The sequence below is a fragment of the Ornithodoros turicata genome, chromosome 1 (assembly GCF_037126465.1).
Source record: "Ornithodoros turicata isolate Travis chromosome 1, ASM3712646v1, whole genome shotgun sequence".
NCBI lineage: Eukaryota > Metazoa > Arthropoda > Arachnida > Ixodida > Argasidae > Ornithodoros > Ornithodoros turicata.
In genome coordinates this window covers 96,549,285-96,567,297 of record NC_088201.1, presented here as the reverse complement: position 1 = coordinate 96,567,297, position 18,013 = coordinate 96,549,285, and the positions used below count along the sequence as shown (strand labels likewise).

Below are 18,013 nucleotides of genomic sequence, written 5' to 3'. Positions count from 1 at the left end.
GGCCAAAATGGCCTTGTTCGATAGATTTTCGAATTTCAAACAATTCGCATTGGAGACATTTGCAATTTTTTGCAGAAGTTTTTAAAAACCTTACGAAAGCTGCAAAAAATTATAAGTTGGGTCTCTCGCTTTTGGAAGTTCGTAGCTCGTTTACTGTAGCACATATGTGAAATGTAATCAGTAGAATTTACGCGGAATTCTTTCTTGAATATTTACGTGTCCATGTCATGTCTGTCCATGCCTCCAGTTGTTCACAATATTGAAAAAACTTAAGGTATGTACGGCTCCGTGAACTGCCCCGTCTTGACATCGTACAGTAGCGCCACATTGCCGGTCACAAGAGAACTTCATATCGTTCCGCGGAATGCAGTCACTGTTCTGGCACCCTATCCCAGAAGGGGCTTCCCCGGCAGCGGAAGCGCCAAATTGAGGTCGTGAAACCTATCTGGAGAGATCCACGTTGGGTAGGTAGTTGCAAAATAATGGGAAGGCCTTGAGAATAGGGAGAATAGGCGGCATAGACCAGGAAATCTTTGCTAAAGGGCTTGCCAATGGACTTACACAATATTCGTCTCGCATCGCATGCACGTAAAAAGAACGGTAGGGTTGGGGGTGGTGAGGCACAGTGAGACCGAGTGGTTTTATCATTCGCTCTCCCGATCTGTTGAAATTGAAAGACAGTTTTCTTTCTTTCTTTTCTTTTTTTTTTAATGAGGTAATATCAAACAGTCGAAGACTGGATTATGGAAAGGCCGAAAAATAAGGAATCCCAAGAGGATGTCCGCGAAATAAATAATTTAAGAATAAAACGTTGAAAAAGAATCCATGTAGAAATTCACTTTTTAAGATAACTTTTTCAAAAGAAGCTCTTTCTCTATCCACAGCTGTAAGATCAACCCCAGTACACGAGGGATTGTGCCAAAAAGTGGCATGCGCTGGACAAGGTCATACAAAGTTATTTTAAATGCATAAAAAGCCTTTAGCACATTAATTCCCAATACCTGTCCTGAGCACAGCGTTGTGCCTTATGTAGCAGATGTAACTTTTCGAATATATATTTTTCATTTCTTAGTGGCTTCTGGCTTTCGATAGTTCGGTCTTCCGAGTTCTCGGCCTTTTTAGTTTTCAGCCTACAGAGTGAAGTATGTAGTCTCACACACAAACATGTCGTAAGATTAATGTCTTAGATCAATATCTCATAAGTGCTCGTAAGTGTCCCAGTCTAGGGCGGGTCCAGGAAAAAATGTTCCCCAAGAAATGTCCCCACAAGAAATGTCCCCGGAAAAAATGTTCCCTGATGAAATATGCCCTGGAAAAAAATGTTCCCTGAAGAAACGTGCCCTGGAAAAATATCACCTGAGGAATATCCGCTTTTGGAACGCGTGTACTGGCCGACTTCGAACTTTGCCTTTTACTTGGACATTGTGAATATTTGAATTTTTGGAACACGGAAGCGAGTAATCGTATATTGAATTCCATTTCCGAATCAAATATGGAATTCAACGTTCGAATCCCGAATCGAATTGATGTTTCTTCCAAACTGAATATATTTGAATAGTCTCGAAGCTGCATACGTAAGGCCGGCACATGAATGGCATAAAACAAAGTGAGCACTATATCAGCTATCTGCTTACGCATACATACCGTACATGTTTATGTTCGAACATATGCTGCATATGTATCCGGTACGGTTATTCAAGGAGTCGCTTGATTTATTCGTATTCAATTGGGTGTAAGAAAAAATGGTCCCTGATTGTGTGGGCGGAAAAAAAGAAATGGTCCCGCAGGCGACTGCGCGGCCAAAACCACAGCCGACGGAGTGTTATCATTCGCTCTCGATCCCGTTTTGTTGAACTTGGGAGTTTTTTTATTTTTTCATGTGGTAATAGAGGATGAATTCTACACGCCATTCAATAGTGACATAAAACGATATCATTCGCTGCACTAGTTCGCTAGCGCTTTGCGTTCCACACACTGTTCCTCTACGTATCCACCACAAAAGAACGACGCTGCTGACCTGTAAGACATTCTAGTTCTAACCCGAAGAAAATGTCCAATAGTTGTTGTAGACATGGATGTTGTAGACATGGGTTGTAGACATGGAGGGGCTGTCGGCGATGCGATGTGCAGAGCAGGATTCACGAAATTGAGCCCTTAAAGGGAGATTCCGCACAAAAAACATGTTGAAGTATCAGTGCGACATCAATCCATATCGTGTGATGTTTCAGCAGACATAATTTATCATCCCCAGGCGGCTCAGAAAATTAGAAAACAAATATTTTCCTTCGAGTGATTCGGCGCTCCTCCACGGAAGAGCACCAACAATGGGCTTCACCCCACAGGTATTCTTCATCTGCGCCTTTCCGTGGGTTCCGTCCTACCAGTTGAGAGTATACTTTACAACGAAATCGAGGAAGCAGCAGGCTCGTCATCCATGTCGCGCGAGGAAAACCACCCAGCGTGAGCCCAAAACCAAGTACACAGTCGTCGACGGCCAGCACGAGATTACCTGTGACGTCACACAGGGTCCAGGAGGCTATAGAGAGGAAACTTCAGGAGTGTATGTTTCGATATAAACTTCCCAGCTGTTTTAGCGACTAACGAGCCCGCGACCGCCCAACCAACTTCGTTTCTCATTTCAGGAGAATGTACCCAAAACATATTCACACAGTCACTACAAGAATTTGGTTCTCCTCCTCCGGGGTCTCCTTTTAACAGATTGTTGCTGTAAAACAAACTCACATGAAACGACGATTGTAGACCGAAACGCGCAAAGCATTGCATTAATATATCAACAGAGAGAACACTCAGCATAACAATTGAGGTGTTCATCGCTACCACCTGTTAGTCAAAGCAACCAAACGTTACAAGAACTCATGGCAGGCACGCCGGTAGGCCGTCTTTCTTTAAATGTCACCCCATCGCATGGCGACGGCCTGCAGCTGGAATACACGACACCGTGGACGCAGGAATGTCTGTCAAGCTTCCATGTGCACACATAATTATTACAAACAGTTATTTACAGATAGCTGTGCGTTAACATGTTGACATGACATATGTTCCTGCTACAGCTGTTCCAGGGAGATCTAGAATGGCCGTTTGTCGGTGACGCAAATATATATGCTCGTACATTTGGAGGGAAACAGATGGTCCAGAGCACTAGCATGAGCAAGAGTTTGCGCTGAACAGCCGCAACTTTTCATACGTTGAAGTAGGCATTATCGTAATTCCATTTCATTGTTTGTGTTGCGTGTTCCTGCAGTGAAAGAAACGCTCATTGTTCAGAAGGTCGCAGTAGGACAACATCATGTGCCTGGAATGTATATGACTTTTCATGCAAAGAGAGGCAAGTTGTTCCTTTTAGGAGTGTTCATTTGGGGAAATTTTGGGTTTTAGCACATTAATGGTTTTTGTACCAGTAATTCACTGTTCAGTATTTATTTAAAGTTCCCACGAACAGCAAGAGTCTCTATAATGGTGCACTAATAAAACACAACGAATGAAAACAGTGTTGCAAGCAATCAGGAGTTACGACTATACACTACAGCATTTCGAAACCTACGAATATCCTCGTTAAAAATATCAAGTGCTGAAAAGTGTCTCGAGTATGTAATTATAATCCGCGAGATAGGAGACAGGTGTGAACGTACTTCAACATGAAACACTGAGGAACCACGAAAATATTTGAAAGGAACACGGAACGCAATACATGCTGATAGCATCGTGTATAACATACCGTGAAGGCATTTAAAAAGGAAAAGAACATTGCGAGACGCCCTGCTCGAGTATTCACGGTACACTCTACGGCCGGTGTACTGCTCCGGTCAACCTTAATAATAACGCTGGAAAATATTCGGTCTCATTTCCGACCGCGATAACGGCCGCCCTAGGGGCACTGGGGGAATGTTAAGTAAACAAAATCTTTGCGTTAAACTACTTGAATAACGAATGAAAGATGAAAGTCACTGAAAAGGTTAGCCAGCTGTAGGACTCGAATCCACATAGAATCTCCCAGAACCTCAGAACATCAGTTCTCTCTTGTACCAGAATAACTTTCTTCAATTAAGATTTCCTCATGTCCCCAAGTGTTGCCGTAATCGCGCTCGCGAACGAGACCACATTTTTTCCAACGTTATTATTAAGACTGACAGGAGCTGTACCTATCATAGTATACAGGGTGTCTTTTCTTTGTCGATACCGATTTTTCACTAAATAAACTATAATGGCTATAGATATCCGGTTTTCACTTCTATCATCTCTGGGCCGGCTGCTCTCGTGAGATAATAAATTCGGTCAGGTTGTAAATTACGAGGTTGGTGCACAAGTTGAAATCCCCAAATCTCAAAATATTTACTAAATAATAGAGTTGCGCATTAAGTAAAAAGCTGGTGGTGGTATGTGTCGCGTTCTGCTTGCCATTGTTGGCCTCGCTCAGGGCGGGCCTCTCGTCACGACCAACGCAACGCGTTGTTTAATGGGAGGGGGCAGTGCGCGTCCTAGGGCGACTTCTAAGGAAACCATACCGGCTTGTGCTATCGTCGGGGGAAACCCAGGCAAAACCTCCTGGCAGCACGGCCGCAATGGGTGTAAGTAAGACAGCACCAACACGCCTCTACGACAACGAATGGCGAAGGCAGCGAATGATAAAAGTGACAACAAAGCAGCGACGAAGATAACTTCCCGGAATGCGGACATAGCACTGCGATTTGCCGTATTTTAAAAGTGTCGTTCGTTGACAACACAAAAAGCCATCCGCTGTACATCTAACATTTTATTATTATGCGCGTCGCGCCACAAATGGGAGTTGTTAGAACTCAGTAGCATGCCTCATACTCTTATGCTCTTCATTTTGTGGTTGTACCAATATAGCAGCTGCCTATGAACGAACCAATCCGTATTACAGGTCACTTCGTTTTATTTAGTTAGCTAGTTATTTCCTATTCAAAGAAGTACCCGCGACGTACCGCGTTAGCGTCTAAGTTCGACACGCAGGTGCATGTATATACATATATTAAACGACACTTGCGTTCTTTGCGCTGGCATTGGAGCCACAGTCCAACACTTTCCTATGTCTGTGGATGTAATGACACAATGGACGGCTCGTAGTTTATGGCTTTTCGTTGGATGTAACGCCTCGTTGTATGTACTGACTTATGGATCTAACGGTCGTTCGTATGTAACAGCAGGGTGGATGTAACGACTCGTTTTTGGATGTAAGAGCACGATGGATGTAGCGGCGCGCTGGATGTAGTGGCACGGAATCGCCAGAAAGAGGTGCTATTACTTTAAACCAATACCTTCTTTTCAGGTATATCCTGCAAAAACATCTATTTCCACTGAAAGAAAGACTGTGTGCTTTTGTTTTTGTGTTTGTGTGTGTGTGTGTGGTGTGGGAGAAGGGCACACGAGATCATAATAAATGGTTTCCAAAAGCTGTTATGCCGCGCTCTGACGTGATCTCAGTCAATATATGGTCAGCTGATGCAGTAAGATCTACAGAAAACACTTGAACAAAAATTATAGTTTTTCCCACTCAAGAAAAAAACGTGCCAGCAAATTTTGAACATGCTACAGGAGAGGGTTTGTCCTTGAAATGGTGTGATTTGCACTTGCTGCTTTGTGACTATCATAAATGTCGACGAAGCTATTACGGGGCAGCGACTGAAACTAATCTGTAGAACTGGGCAGAGCAGTAGAATGCAAAATTTGATCGAAGTGTGATATAGCACCATGCAGATGGAACCTGAATGATCTGACAAAACGTTTTTCTTGCATAAGAACAAATACACCTGTAGGTTCTCAAAGTGGAAAACCAGAGTGTAAATTTTCTCAGGAGATTGCCACAACGGCATATTTTTTTTTTACTTCCTAGACAACCTCAACCGATGAACAAGCTGCAGCACAGTATGGTGACGAATTTTTTTTTTCTTCTTGAAAAAAAAAAAAAAAAGAACTGTCCGTTTTCAACAGTCCGTTATATGAGAGGATCTGTTAAGCAAATAGGACACGATTTCTTTCACTTTCTAGAGGACCTGCCTGTGAAAATACTATCTCACTTTTTGCAAGTGGTTGATATTCTCGAACGATTGGTGAAATAATAATAATAATATTATTATACATCAGCTTGCTATTTTTATGTGGAGCTAATCTCCATACAGCAGTGTACAAGCATAAATAATCTGAGGCTCCTTCGAGAATGCTAACTTTCCGGTCCATCGGAAACTTGACCCAAAACATGTTTTGTTCTTGAGTTCTCACCACGTCACCAGATTTATTCTCGTTCTATATGCCTTTCGGGAAGGTAGACCCATGCTTCCCCTCTAACACCAGGCAAGGACAGCGCTATATACCCCCCCCCCCCAAAAAAAAAAATAATGCTTTTTTTTTTTTTCAGTGAAATTTAAGAGCCAGGCTACACACTTGTTTTGGCCGGAATGGCCCTGTATCGCAATGGCCCAAATGTATCGCAACTTTGAAAAGACGAGGGAATTTTTTTTTTTTTTCAAATGTATCACTATGAGTATTTTGTTACCAGGTTCCTTACTTTACTACTTTTACATCTGTGGCAAGTGTTCTTTATTATCCTATAATGGTTTTCTTGCCAAAATCTAGGGAAATGACTGTCGTCACATTAGCAAGTTTCAACTGTATACCAAGAGAAACATGTGTTTACTTCTTCTGCAACCATTATGTGAATTACATTGTTGAATTGCAGGCTTCAGTGAAAAATCGTCACTGCTGAGGAAAACAACGGGAAAACACCCATACAACACAGCCGGTGCCCAAATTCGAAAGCTGGTCACCTTCCAGTCTCGGCATAATTGTCATAAAAAGGCGTACGACCTACGCTTTGCATATTAGGAGTGAACACAGTATGTCTCTGTTGAATGGTTGGCCTTCAGCTTGGTATGTGGTGACGCTCTGTTGAGTACAGAACATATCATTTAGCTTCAGATGAAATTGTGTTATACCTGCTCAGCAAAATCTTCAAATAATATGTTCGGGGGCTTTTTGTCATTTTCTGGTTGCCTTCGCTTCATAAAAGACATAAATGAAAAAGATTGAAAACATGCCTGGCCGAGGACATTTTATGTCATAGGAAATATGATTCACAAGACAATCACTGCCGTCGAATCCGACCACTGTGAAGCTATAGCAACATTTAGGCTGGTGGTATACTTCCATATCAAAGCGACGAAAAGTAGACGGGACAGACGCAGAAACAACACAGAGAGTTCGCCCTGTAAAAAAAAAAAAAAATGCAGAAGGTGAGACTGTGTTGCGTCGTAGCCCTTCCCATCTACTTTTCGCCGCCTTAGGTATGGAGATCCTCGCTATGAGGGACGGAGTACTGGCATCTTCGACTTGTCGCAGCGATCCTCTCAGCTAGAAAGCGCGAATTAAAGGATTAATCCTAAAGAAGTACTTTTCTTCTGTACTTACAGTCGACAATGACCTACCTGCGACATTTGTTTCTCCAGTTGATACACCCAAACTTCTTGTCGTAGAATATTCGTTGGAGGTTGTTGTAAGTCTTCTATTGAAAACTGACACGAAGAAAAGCTCAGGACACGACGCTATCGAAAACGCTTTCTTGAAACGATATGCAGAATGGGTCGCACGTTATCTCTAGGTCATTTTTATATGGTTTTTAAGAGTGGTGAAGTTCCAGTAGATTGGAAAATAGCGAAAGTAATTCCAATCCCTAAAAAGCACGATGCCTGCGGTATGCGACACTACAGTACTATCTCCTGGGTACCAGCTTCTTGTAAAATATCCGAACATATCGTATGGAAACATATGACTACTTGCCTTACCACTCAGGACTTTATGTCTGGCTCTTCTATAGTTACACAACTAATTGACTTCGTTCACGACCTCTCCGCATAAGTTCATACGCAAATGTAAATTGACATGGTGTTTCTGGACCTTGAGAAAGCGTCTGACAAGAAGTCGCACTCAGAGCTCTTACCAAAGGTCAATCATGTATTCAGGAACGAAATTCGAAGCAAATGTCTTACGTCTTAGTTTTCTGAGAGAAACCGATATGTAGCCTATGAAGGGAAACGCGCCTCTGAAAAGCCTGTAACGTCATAGGACCCCTGTTGTTTATTTTGTTCATTAAAGTGTCTCTGACCAGAAGCTGGAGAGACTTTTCCGCAGTGGCTACCGATAGAATACACAAAAGCAACTTCACATACGAAAATGCATGCCTCATCACCTCGTAGTTTTCGTAAACTCAAATTTTGAACATCGCAGTTCACGCCGACGCTGGCACACCTAGCGTCAAACCAAGAAAACGTACGCATATATAGAAAACTCATTTGGTCATCCCACTGGGATGACGTCAATCGCCCATGCAATCAGCGCGCAGAATGCCGTCACGTGATCGAGCACTACAACAACTTTCAGCAAGAACCAACATTTTTACGCCGATATACTGTTGTCACAATGTCTGGAAATAAAAAGTATGCATATACTTCGAAATCTGCGACCCGTTTTATAACTGCGATAATCCAATTAGCGACTTGCGTGGAAAGAGGAACTAGCTACGAGCTACGACGACTTTCGGGATCCAGCGCGCTGTTTCACAATGTTAGTGCAGTATGTGTATTTCCAAGTTTTCTTTATTTATATCTTTTGGAACAACGACCAATTTATCGAGGTACACATACTTGATTTGACATGCCTCGGTTGTGTCGTCAAAGCGAGATTTCTCGGCGGGCATTCAGTTCCGTACGATACTGCGCGTTCAACCGCAGCGGCAGGTATGGTTGGCAGCATGGTATGGCCGCATTGCGCAGGCCAAAAGGCATGCGCGGGAACTCAAACAGTCCAAACGGGGTGGTGATGGCGGTTTTCTTGACGTCGTCGGGGGCTACCGGAATTTGATGGTACGCCTTCATGAGATCGATCTTGCTAAAGATGGTGGCGCCTTGCAAGTTCACGGTAAAGTCCTGAAGGCGAGGCAGAGGGTAGCGGTCGGGAATGGTGACTAAATTCAAAGCACGGTAATCGCCGCAAGGGCGCCAGTCACCGGTTTTCTTAGGCACCATATGCAGTGCCGAAGACCAACTGCTTGAAGACGGCCGAGCGACACCCATTGCAAGCATATGGTCGAATTCGGCACGTGCGATCTTCAATTTTTCTGGCGCCAGACGACGTGGGCGGGCGAAGATGGGGGCGCCGGAGGTGTGGATGTGGTGGACTACGTCGTGGGCCACGGGCTTCGACCAATCCGGCGCTTGAGTCAATGAAGGAAAATCCTTCAGCAGCGCAGCGAAGGGAGAGGATAAGGCACCGATCACCGTGGCAGTGCTGATGGGTGTCTTCTGGGCATCAAAGGCGCGCACCGACAAGCTTGTTGATGTGTCCACCAGTCGCTTCCGTGCCATGTCCACTGTTAGGCGAAAATGCTGAAGAAAATCAGCGCCCAATATCGCGTGGTCGACGGCGGCGACTTGGAATAACCAAGCGAAACTTCGGCGCAGTCCTAAATTGAGAGTGGCGGACTGCTGTCGGAAGACAGGGATTCCCGTGTTATTCACAGCCGTGAGGTGAAAAATGGGCTTGCGTCGCTTATCTGCCGCGGAGGCTGGAAGCACGCTAACCTCGGCCCCCGTGTCGACCAGGAAGCGGGTACGAGAGGTCTGATCGACGACGAAGTATAATCGGCTGCTGAACGGGACGGAGACGGCCGCAGCCGTTAGCGGCCTCCGGAAGAGTTTCCCTCCCAGGTACAAGGCAGAATGCAGTGGCGGGCCTCTGCGCCGAAACGGCGATGGTACCTACAAAGGCCAGGAGCAGGGGAACCGTCGCGGGCATGACTTGGTGGGCGGGCAGTGGGTCTGTTGCTGGGGGAACGGAAGCGCCGGGAGCTTCTGCGCCGCGAGCGTGCCCGTGGTTGTTGTAGGGCAGATACGACCATGGCCGATAGGCGATTGAAATCTTCCCTCAAGTTGGCAAGGGAATCGCCGCCGGAAAGGACCGGCACGGAGTGGGTATGGGCTGGCTGCACGCCAACTGCAGCGGGGATGGCGGCGATGTGTGGGGAAGAAACCTCCATGATTTTGTCCGCATGAGCAGCCAAGTCTGGAAGAGCCAGGCTGGTAGCTGTAGCTAGTATCATCTGCACATTGGCAAGAAGTCGTTGGAGGAATAGCTCCTTCAAAAGGGAAGGGTCGAAAGATGGAGCCCTGTCTCCAAGGAGCGACTGCATGTGGCGAAGAAGCTGGCTGGGCCGGCGGTCGCCCAGCTCTTCGGTTGTCAAAAGCTGTTGCAATCTTTGCCGTTCGGAGGCTGTGGTCCGGTCGAGAATAGCAGTTCGCAGCGTGTCATAAGGGTTCTGCGTGGGGGGAGTGGCAAGCAGGTCGACCAGCTGGGCGGCGACATCCTGAGGTAGGACGCTCACGACGTGGCGGTACTTCGTAGTTTGGTTGGTAATGCCAGCCAGCGCGAACTGGCACTCCACTTGCAAGAACCAGACTTGCGGGTTTTGCGGCCAGAAGGACGGGAGGCGCACGGCGAGATGCTGCACTGTCGAAGGGGTCGATGCAGCAGTTGAACCCTCGGGGTGCGGGGCGATAGCGGAAGAGGTGGCAGGGGCGGCGGACGGCTGCCCTGCACCGGGTGCTACGTTGTAGTTCATGGACGTTGCGAACGTCCGGGTCACCAGTGTTGAGTCAGAGAAAGGACTGCAACGGAAGGTTCTTTATTGCCGGCTGGGTGCCAACTGAACTCGATCAGGGTGGCCGAGTAGAATGGTCAAAGGCTGGCGCGTAACACAAGGGGCGTGCAAAACTCGATGTGCCTGCGCACGGCGCACGCCATCTGTGTCGTCTGCTACACACCTTTGATTACCAGATGAAAAGTATCAGGCCTGGCATTCTTTCGTAAGTTATATAACGGTCACCCTCCTCCCCACCCCACTTACTGTCAATCCCCTCACAAGATACTTCCAAGACTTGATGACCCGCACAAAGTACTTGCTCCACCTACACAAACAAAAAAAATCCTCTACTCTCCGCACCAGCTGATGGTGTCAAAGTGGAATGACCTTCCTGCCCACATAGCATCAGAACAAAATATATCGTCATTTATTTCCAAGTGCTATGATCATTTTCAGATCGAATGAATTATTTGTGGTGAGTGAACGAATTTTGTGTATTTTTGAGTCCATCATTTTGGTATTTGTCTTTTTTGGATAGCAACCTCCCCCTTTATGTAAATCCCTTCACAAGGGTATTTTAAGTAAACAAATGAAATGAAGAACTTTGTGATACTTTCGTAGTTGGAGCATTTTTAATGCATATTTTAAAACAGTGGCTGCTAAAAATGTGTCAAACACCGTTACAAACGCTGCCGTCTGTATAAGGTGAATCATGATTTTTCCCAGAAGCCCAATAATGTATGACGCTGCATCACATAAGCTATTTTAGAACAATCTCTGCAGACATATTATGAAGATATTATCTGAGTGCCACAATAAAGTATATGAAGCACATTTCATGTTGCATCTTCTTTGACTACAACGTGCCTATATGAGTATTTGAGCAGCCCAAGATACAAAGCTTGGTTCCTCGAGGTCTACATCCTACTCGAACTGGGTGCGCACTTTGCACACGAAGGGAAGATTGAGAATGAACAAATGGTATATGGGGTATATGTTTAATCACACAAGAGGGGATGTCAGCTAGGCAAGTGCCGACTTGCTACTCCTTAGAAAAAGAAAGAGAGAAAAGAAAACAAAAAAACAGGTGCGGGAGAAGCCGCGATGGGAACGATGTGCTGCGGGCGGTGAGGCTTGCCGCCTGTGCTTCAGAGGGCGGTCATCATTTTGGTGGCCTCGAGGTACTCGAAGAGTGCCTTGGTAACATCCCGTTGCCAAGGGCGCGGGACAGGCCCGAGGAGTGTAGCGAGCGAGAGGGGCTGGTGGCCCAAGGCTTGGAGGCGTCGGGCGAGGGCGGCACGGGGCGCCGAGAACGTCGGGCACGTTAGCAGGAGGTGGGCTACGTCAGCGATGGCGCCGCAGGCATCGCAGTTTGCGTCGCCGCGTCTGCCCATCTTGTGCAGGAGTGACGGAGTGTAGGCGAGCTGGGGTTTTACATCATGCATGGAAGATTGAGGTTTTCGATAGTCAACTTGTGTAGTGAGCACTTCTGGAGGACTGAGAGCAGGAACCGGAGGTCACACACAGGGTAACCTGCATAACAGTCTGATTTACTTCCACATAACGATCATTAAAATACTTGAGGTGCTTAAACAATACTATTTGGGTGCTATCAGACAGTACGAGTTCGAACAACACTTACGACATACTGACTGAATGGGTGGAAAAAAAGGATGCGCCAGAACAGGATTGGATTTGTGTCTGTGGTGGAATTGAGAGCCCAATGTCATTCTTACTAGGCGGAGCAGGCTGATGAGATGGTGCTTTGTGCCAGGGATCAGCGCAGTGGTTTATCCAGAATCCCAAGCACGGAGGGGTGTTGAAAAATGTCGTGGGAGGGGGGTCATTATTATAGTTATATCATTAGCGACATGTGTCTACAGCTGAAATTGCAAGGGCTTCCACCTAGTATCTTGGGTATTTAAAGCATGTAGTAGTTACTATGCGAAAGGCTTTGCGTATCCTGTTCACCGCGCAGACTGGTATAACGATTCTCTTGTTTTTTCCGAGTTTGTGCTACACCCATCTCACGAACTGTTGGTATGTAGTGTATCTATTTCCTGTATGAGACACGCAAGCTTTGAACAAAGCTAAAGCTAGTAGGACGCCGAGTATTAATTCAGCTGCCCTCGAAGTTCTAACTATGCTACTTTAAGAGCAGCTCCTGGCAACATAAGCACTCAACTTCTTTCGGCAATATTATGCATGAACCACTCCGGCCCCTTTACACGGCGCCGTCAAACACGAAATTTACGCAAAACTGTTCATGTGCTTCATCATGATGGATGCTGAAAGCTCATCTAACAGTCTGTCGTTGGAAATTCCTCTTCATGCTAAAGCCGGTTCGCGGCTCAACATTCCAAAAGCAAGGCCTCCAAACTCTGCTGCAGGTAGCAGGTCCCTCTCAGCTGCTGAAAGGTAGCTGAAAAGCTGACTTGTTGACTCCGCTGTGCTTCCACGTCCATATTGAAAAAGCACCCAGCAATACGGAAGTTGCGGAAACCACCCGAACTTCCGGTGTGGACTTTCCACCAATAAACGTCGCGGGCGTTTGACGTCATACACATGGGAAAACCACTGCACAATAGCTAGAGTTTCGCGCTGATCGCACGAGTTGAGGACAAAAATCGAAACCGCTTTTCGGCTCCTTGTTTGGAATAGTTCGCGGCTCCGCAGAGACGAAACGTTTGAGTTGTTACTTGGAGGCACCATGTAGGTTCGTTATCCATACAAACAAAGACATTGACCAGGTTCTGGTCAGAGACCCTTTAAAGAGATATCACATAACTTACCGGTTAATATAAAATATGGTCTAGATAACTGTATTATTATCGGAAAGTAGGATGCCGTAGTGATCACCAAAAACTGCAGTCAGCAATAGGCTAATTTGCAGACTGGTGTGACCATTGACAAATTAGTATGAATGTCTGATAAGAAGTGCGGTCATGTCCATAAAAAAATACCCCATTGCTGCACAATTATAGTTGTAACTATCATACATGATTCGAACTGGGATACTCATATCGATGAAGCCGTTATAATAGCTGGGGAAATATTAAACTATCCATACGTAGGGTTTTAAAAGACGCTGGCAACGTTTGAAAATTAACCGCTCACAACACGCTCAGTCATCTATTACGCTTTAGTCGCGCGATATCCAGAAGCTCCGTCGAGTAAACATAAACTTGAAACGTTGCAAAGAAGGGCGATACGTTTTATCTGCGGGCGATATACTCGTCAAGATTCGCCTTCGGAACTTGTTCGAGAAGTCGGCTTATACCTATGCCAGACGGCGCACTAAATGTACATTAAGGAACTGTCAGTTAGCTAAATGGTGCAGTTAAGTGCCTAGGGTGCCTGAACACTAGCTCCCTCTGCGTATGCAGTGGGAGCTAATATTGAGGCACCCTATAACTGCCATTACTGCCGTATTTCATGAATGGTGATGATAGCGATATCCGCGAATGCTTGTGCGCGCAAATTAAATAATAACGTAAGAATAACGCTCCAGTATAAAGAAAAATTACGTTTACAACGTGCGCAAGCCTTCGTGACGTCGAATGCTGAAACGACATAGTTTTGCAGAGAGGACACAGCGCCCACATATTAAACGTTGGACGGGCTCAAAACGTAGCAGTCGCCATGTCGCCTCCAAAATGTCTATCCCAACTTGATCTAACTAAGGTTATGCAACCTAACCTAACCTAATGTATACGATTGGCATATGGTCCAACGCCTTACCTTTCACAAGATGGTGGTGTGTCCAATGTATAGTATGGGTGATTACTTGAACCCTCCGAGACGTTCCAATCCGTCGCGTGTTTCAATCTGTCCTGTCGTGCAATGGTTGACCTTCAGCTTGCTATGTGGTGAAGTTCTGTTGAGTGCAGGACATATCATTTAGCTTAAGATGAAATTTTGTTATACCTGCTCTGTAAAAACTTCAAAGAGTACGTTCAGGGTCTTTTTGTCAGGGGTTTCAATCTGTCGTGCATATCAAATGATGCTGAATATCAGAGATCAGGATATGCTATGTATTACAAAATTCTTGGCTGATTGCCAAACAGAACATAAGTCACGAGCTTACTTGGCGGTGCTGTGCGCGGACCACTGCGTGAATCAAAGTCCACAAAACATGCACTCAAATACGTTACTCAGTCATCCTTTTAATTGGTGCATATATGCAGAAGCAGAATCGTTCGATCACCTTGTTCAATTAGAGATGGCGTCTGACCGGCGTCACCAGTCAACGAGCTCTTACGTGCGAGGGTATACATCCCAGCGCCCCGTTGACGAGGCTTCGTTCGCCTTTAACGCTCTAAACACCGCTAGCAACCTCCTTTAGCTTCAAATTACACTTTTAGCAAAATGTCATTTCAGCTGTCGTCTGGCACGGAAACCAAATGTCCTTAGCTATATGCCGGTTTCGTAACTGACGTATAGTGTGTCGTCTGATAGGGGACACCAAGGCCGAACATATAAAGCCATATACAGGTACATTCGCTATATTTTATTTCTTCTTCTCGAAACTAGCGGAACATTAGCTTATTCCACAAAATCACTGCGTTTTGGACGACGCTCCGTTCGCCAAGTATCACAACACAAGACAAGTAGAAAGCCTATCGAGCCACACTTGGCAACATGGCAATAGGGAACTAGGATAGATTCCTGAAAAAGAGTGTTAAGCCTCGCTTGCTCGACGTCAAAACTTATTAAATTCGTTATTACAAAGTGCAGTAAACATTTAAGTCGTGTTTAATTACTTCAAACGGTTTATCGTTGTTGTTTTTGCTACCTCTCTCCTGACGAGGGTACGCAGTCGGTGTGAGAGAGAAAAGCGGTTGTGTTCCTGGAACTGATTCCCTGGGCGAGTACCATTCGCATGTATAGCCATGTAGTTTCACCGCGTGACACGGAATGAATGTCATTCAGTGCTGGGGATGATATGCCGTGTGACAAGGGTATAGTTCAGCAGCAAAAACGGCATCTAGGTTGCTCTCATAGCGTTTTTTCTAAAAAATCTGTGACGGCTTAAAAGAAAACGTATGTATATTTTGCCCCTGCTAGCTGTATCTCGGCACATATGTGGCGTAACGCCTGACTTCTGAGTTGACACGCAGAACCGCTATTCGGACACTCATGGCAAATAGGTTCGCGGGGGTCGCCCTCATTTCTTTTCATTCGATTTTTTTGTCAGTTTCCTTCTAGCATGTGCTAGCATGTAGAGAATTTCACAAGTTAGTTGATCCAAAAGGCCACTTGTAGCTGAAGAGCATTCCACAATAGGAATTGCACGCTCTGGACAGCTTTACTGTTCCCAGAGATGCAATGCATTTTCTCAGCTCATCTCCAACTAGTTAGTATGTGGGGATACTTGTGTTTGTGGAAACTGCAGTTTTCTCATGTTAGCTTGTTGTTTCGTGTTTGTATGCCGTGGTGTGCTCATAGCAGGAAGCTTTAGAATCAAGCGAGCACTTTTCACATACCCCCCCCCCCCCCCAAAAAAAAAAAAAAGAATCAGCCTGCGGGGAACGTAAAGAACGCAGAGCGAGAGAGTTTTAAAATCGGGGCTTTCCCACCGCGAACCCGAAAGGCAAATACCTGGCACGTTGATCACCATCAAGCGGTAGCCACAGTATTCATCTTGTGAAGGAAATTATTTGAGTCTGAGAAACGCAAGTTTTGGTACCAAATATCGTACTTCAAGTGCTACACTAAACGATGCGTGCTTTACTCCATTCCCGTGTCACTAGCTCACACGCAGCATCTGGTTGGAAGGGTGTATATCGAAACTACCTGTTCGCGATTGAACCCGTCGCAATTGTGCCCTTTCTCAAAAGTGCCTTCGCAGTGCGCCCGTCGCGGGGAAGACGCAAGTTCACCTCGGGGCCAGCGCACGTTATTTCCGAAAATCAGCGTGCCCCCCCCCCCCAAAGAAAAAAGAACAAAAACGTAAAATACAGATTGGGTCCTGGGTAGGAGCAGCAATGCCTCGCAACTTCTTTGCGGCTCTAAAGTTAAAGCTATTCATCGGATTTGGGGGGGGGGGGGGGGGTATACGTTTATTAAGAAGGTATAGGCAGTTATAAGTATAGGTTTAGAATGGGAATGTCGAGCACCTTGGGGCCCTGAGAAATAAGCTCCGCGGAAAGCACTGCTAGGGTTCCAGGCATTACCAATGAACCCGTACCCCGTTACCCGTACTTAATTCGGCTGCGGAGCGCTCACGTACTCTGTTCCAAAACTGACGATTGTCTACTTCAGTGTCGGTACTGGTCCCTGCAATGCTTAACATGTGCATACGAGGCCTATATTTTTTGTTTACTACGAGTGAAACTATACATGTTGGTGTGATCGACAGCACATGCTTGTTATCGTGAAGCAAAGGCGGGCGGGACCAATGACACGTGTTGGCACGCGTAAAGTTGTGCTATGTTGTATCGCTTTTTATCGCAACTTCTCGATCTCTGCATATTGGCGCCAGATGGCACGCCAGTTATTTGAGTGACAACCTTATCTTTCGACTCGAGGACGCTTACGCATCCTATGCGGCGTTCATATCGGGAAAACCATGCGGAGAACAGCAAGGTGGAGCTGCAACCTATCACGGCTACGGGTTAAAGGTACATTTTTATTACAGTTAATTGAGCGTTCCGCATTCCATAGCTAAATTTCGCGCAAACACCTTACATGACATCTTTGCTGAATTCGTAAGAATTCACTGTAAGTACAGGGAGAGGTGGGCTGAATGTCTAGGAATCGGTCTGCAGCGAAATTCGGATACTGCAGACACCGAAGGGAGTAACTGTGTATTCCATTCAAATTCCGGACTGAACATAAAATTTTATATTTGAATTTTGGATCGCGCGAATGTCTGTTTGAACTGGAATATATTCGAACAGTCCCGGAACTGCTTCAGAAGCCGGAAAACACCACAAGATAGGTATGTCACGTACGTGTGTTATCTATCTGTTTATATGCTGTACATATATTCATAAATATACTGTTGGGAACACCATTAGCTAAAATCGCCTGACAGCACTTCGCCATTCCGTATTATCTCTATTGTGCTAGAAAGTATTGTGCCAAAATTGTATTTGAAGGTAGACCATGTGCTGCACGTGTTTATTACTCCAAAGAAATAGTCTTGCAACACCTGGAAACCTGAGATGAGATAAACCACGGAGTGCTCATTTTAGAGAACCGTGTTCCCTATTACATAACTACTTGCATCGCATTTGTTTCGGGGAAAATCATAAATTTTTATTACCATCATTTCGTGGAGAGTATACACGAAAGTCAAACGGTTCGCGTCGCCAACGCCAAGACGTGCTGGCAGGCTTT

At 45.6% G+C, this 18,013-nt stretch overlaps 2 protein-coding genes across 4 annotated transcripts in view; one reads left to right on the top strand and one right to left on the bottom strand.

Annotated features, from left to right (window-relative positions):
• Positions 1-18,013, top strand: part of LOC135378484 (proton-associated sugar transporter A-like) — a 160,965-nt gene that overhangs the window by 54,040 nt on the left and 88,912 nt on the right. For 2 of the 3 annotated variants that reach the window (XM_064611538.1, XM_064611536.1), the window contains exon 1: positions 17,227-17,292. The exons of the other annotated variant lie outside the window; for it this stretch is intronic. The gene's annotated coding sequence lies outside the window, so the exon portion shown is untranslated. Of the gene's footprint in view, positions 1-17,226; positions 17,293-18,013 lie in introns of those variants that run through there. 3 annotated transcript variants of the gene reach the window in all.
• Positions 8,703-10,648, bottom strand: LOC135379302 (uncharacterized). Its single transcript, XM_064612458.1, has 2 exons — positions 9,899-10,648; positions 8,703-9,788 (listed from the first exon to the last, which is right to left on the bottom strand). Exons 1-2 carry the CDS (start codon positions 10,646-10,648, stop codon positions 8,703-8,705), a joined length of 1,836 nt encoding a protein of 611 aa, XP_064468528.1.

What these genes read in the sequence shown, in the direction of transcription:
- LOC135379302 (XM_064612458.1), bottom strand. Translation starts at nt 10,648, where the DNA reads ATGAACTACAACGTAGCACCCGGTGCAGGGCAGCCGTCCGCCGCCCCT. An exon ending in CTGCCCTACAACAACCACGG is followed by an intron (nt 9,789 to 9,898) that starts GCACGCTCGCGG and finishes TGGCCTTTGTAG; the next exon opens with GTACCATCGCCGTTTCGGCG.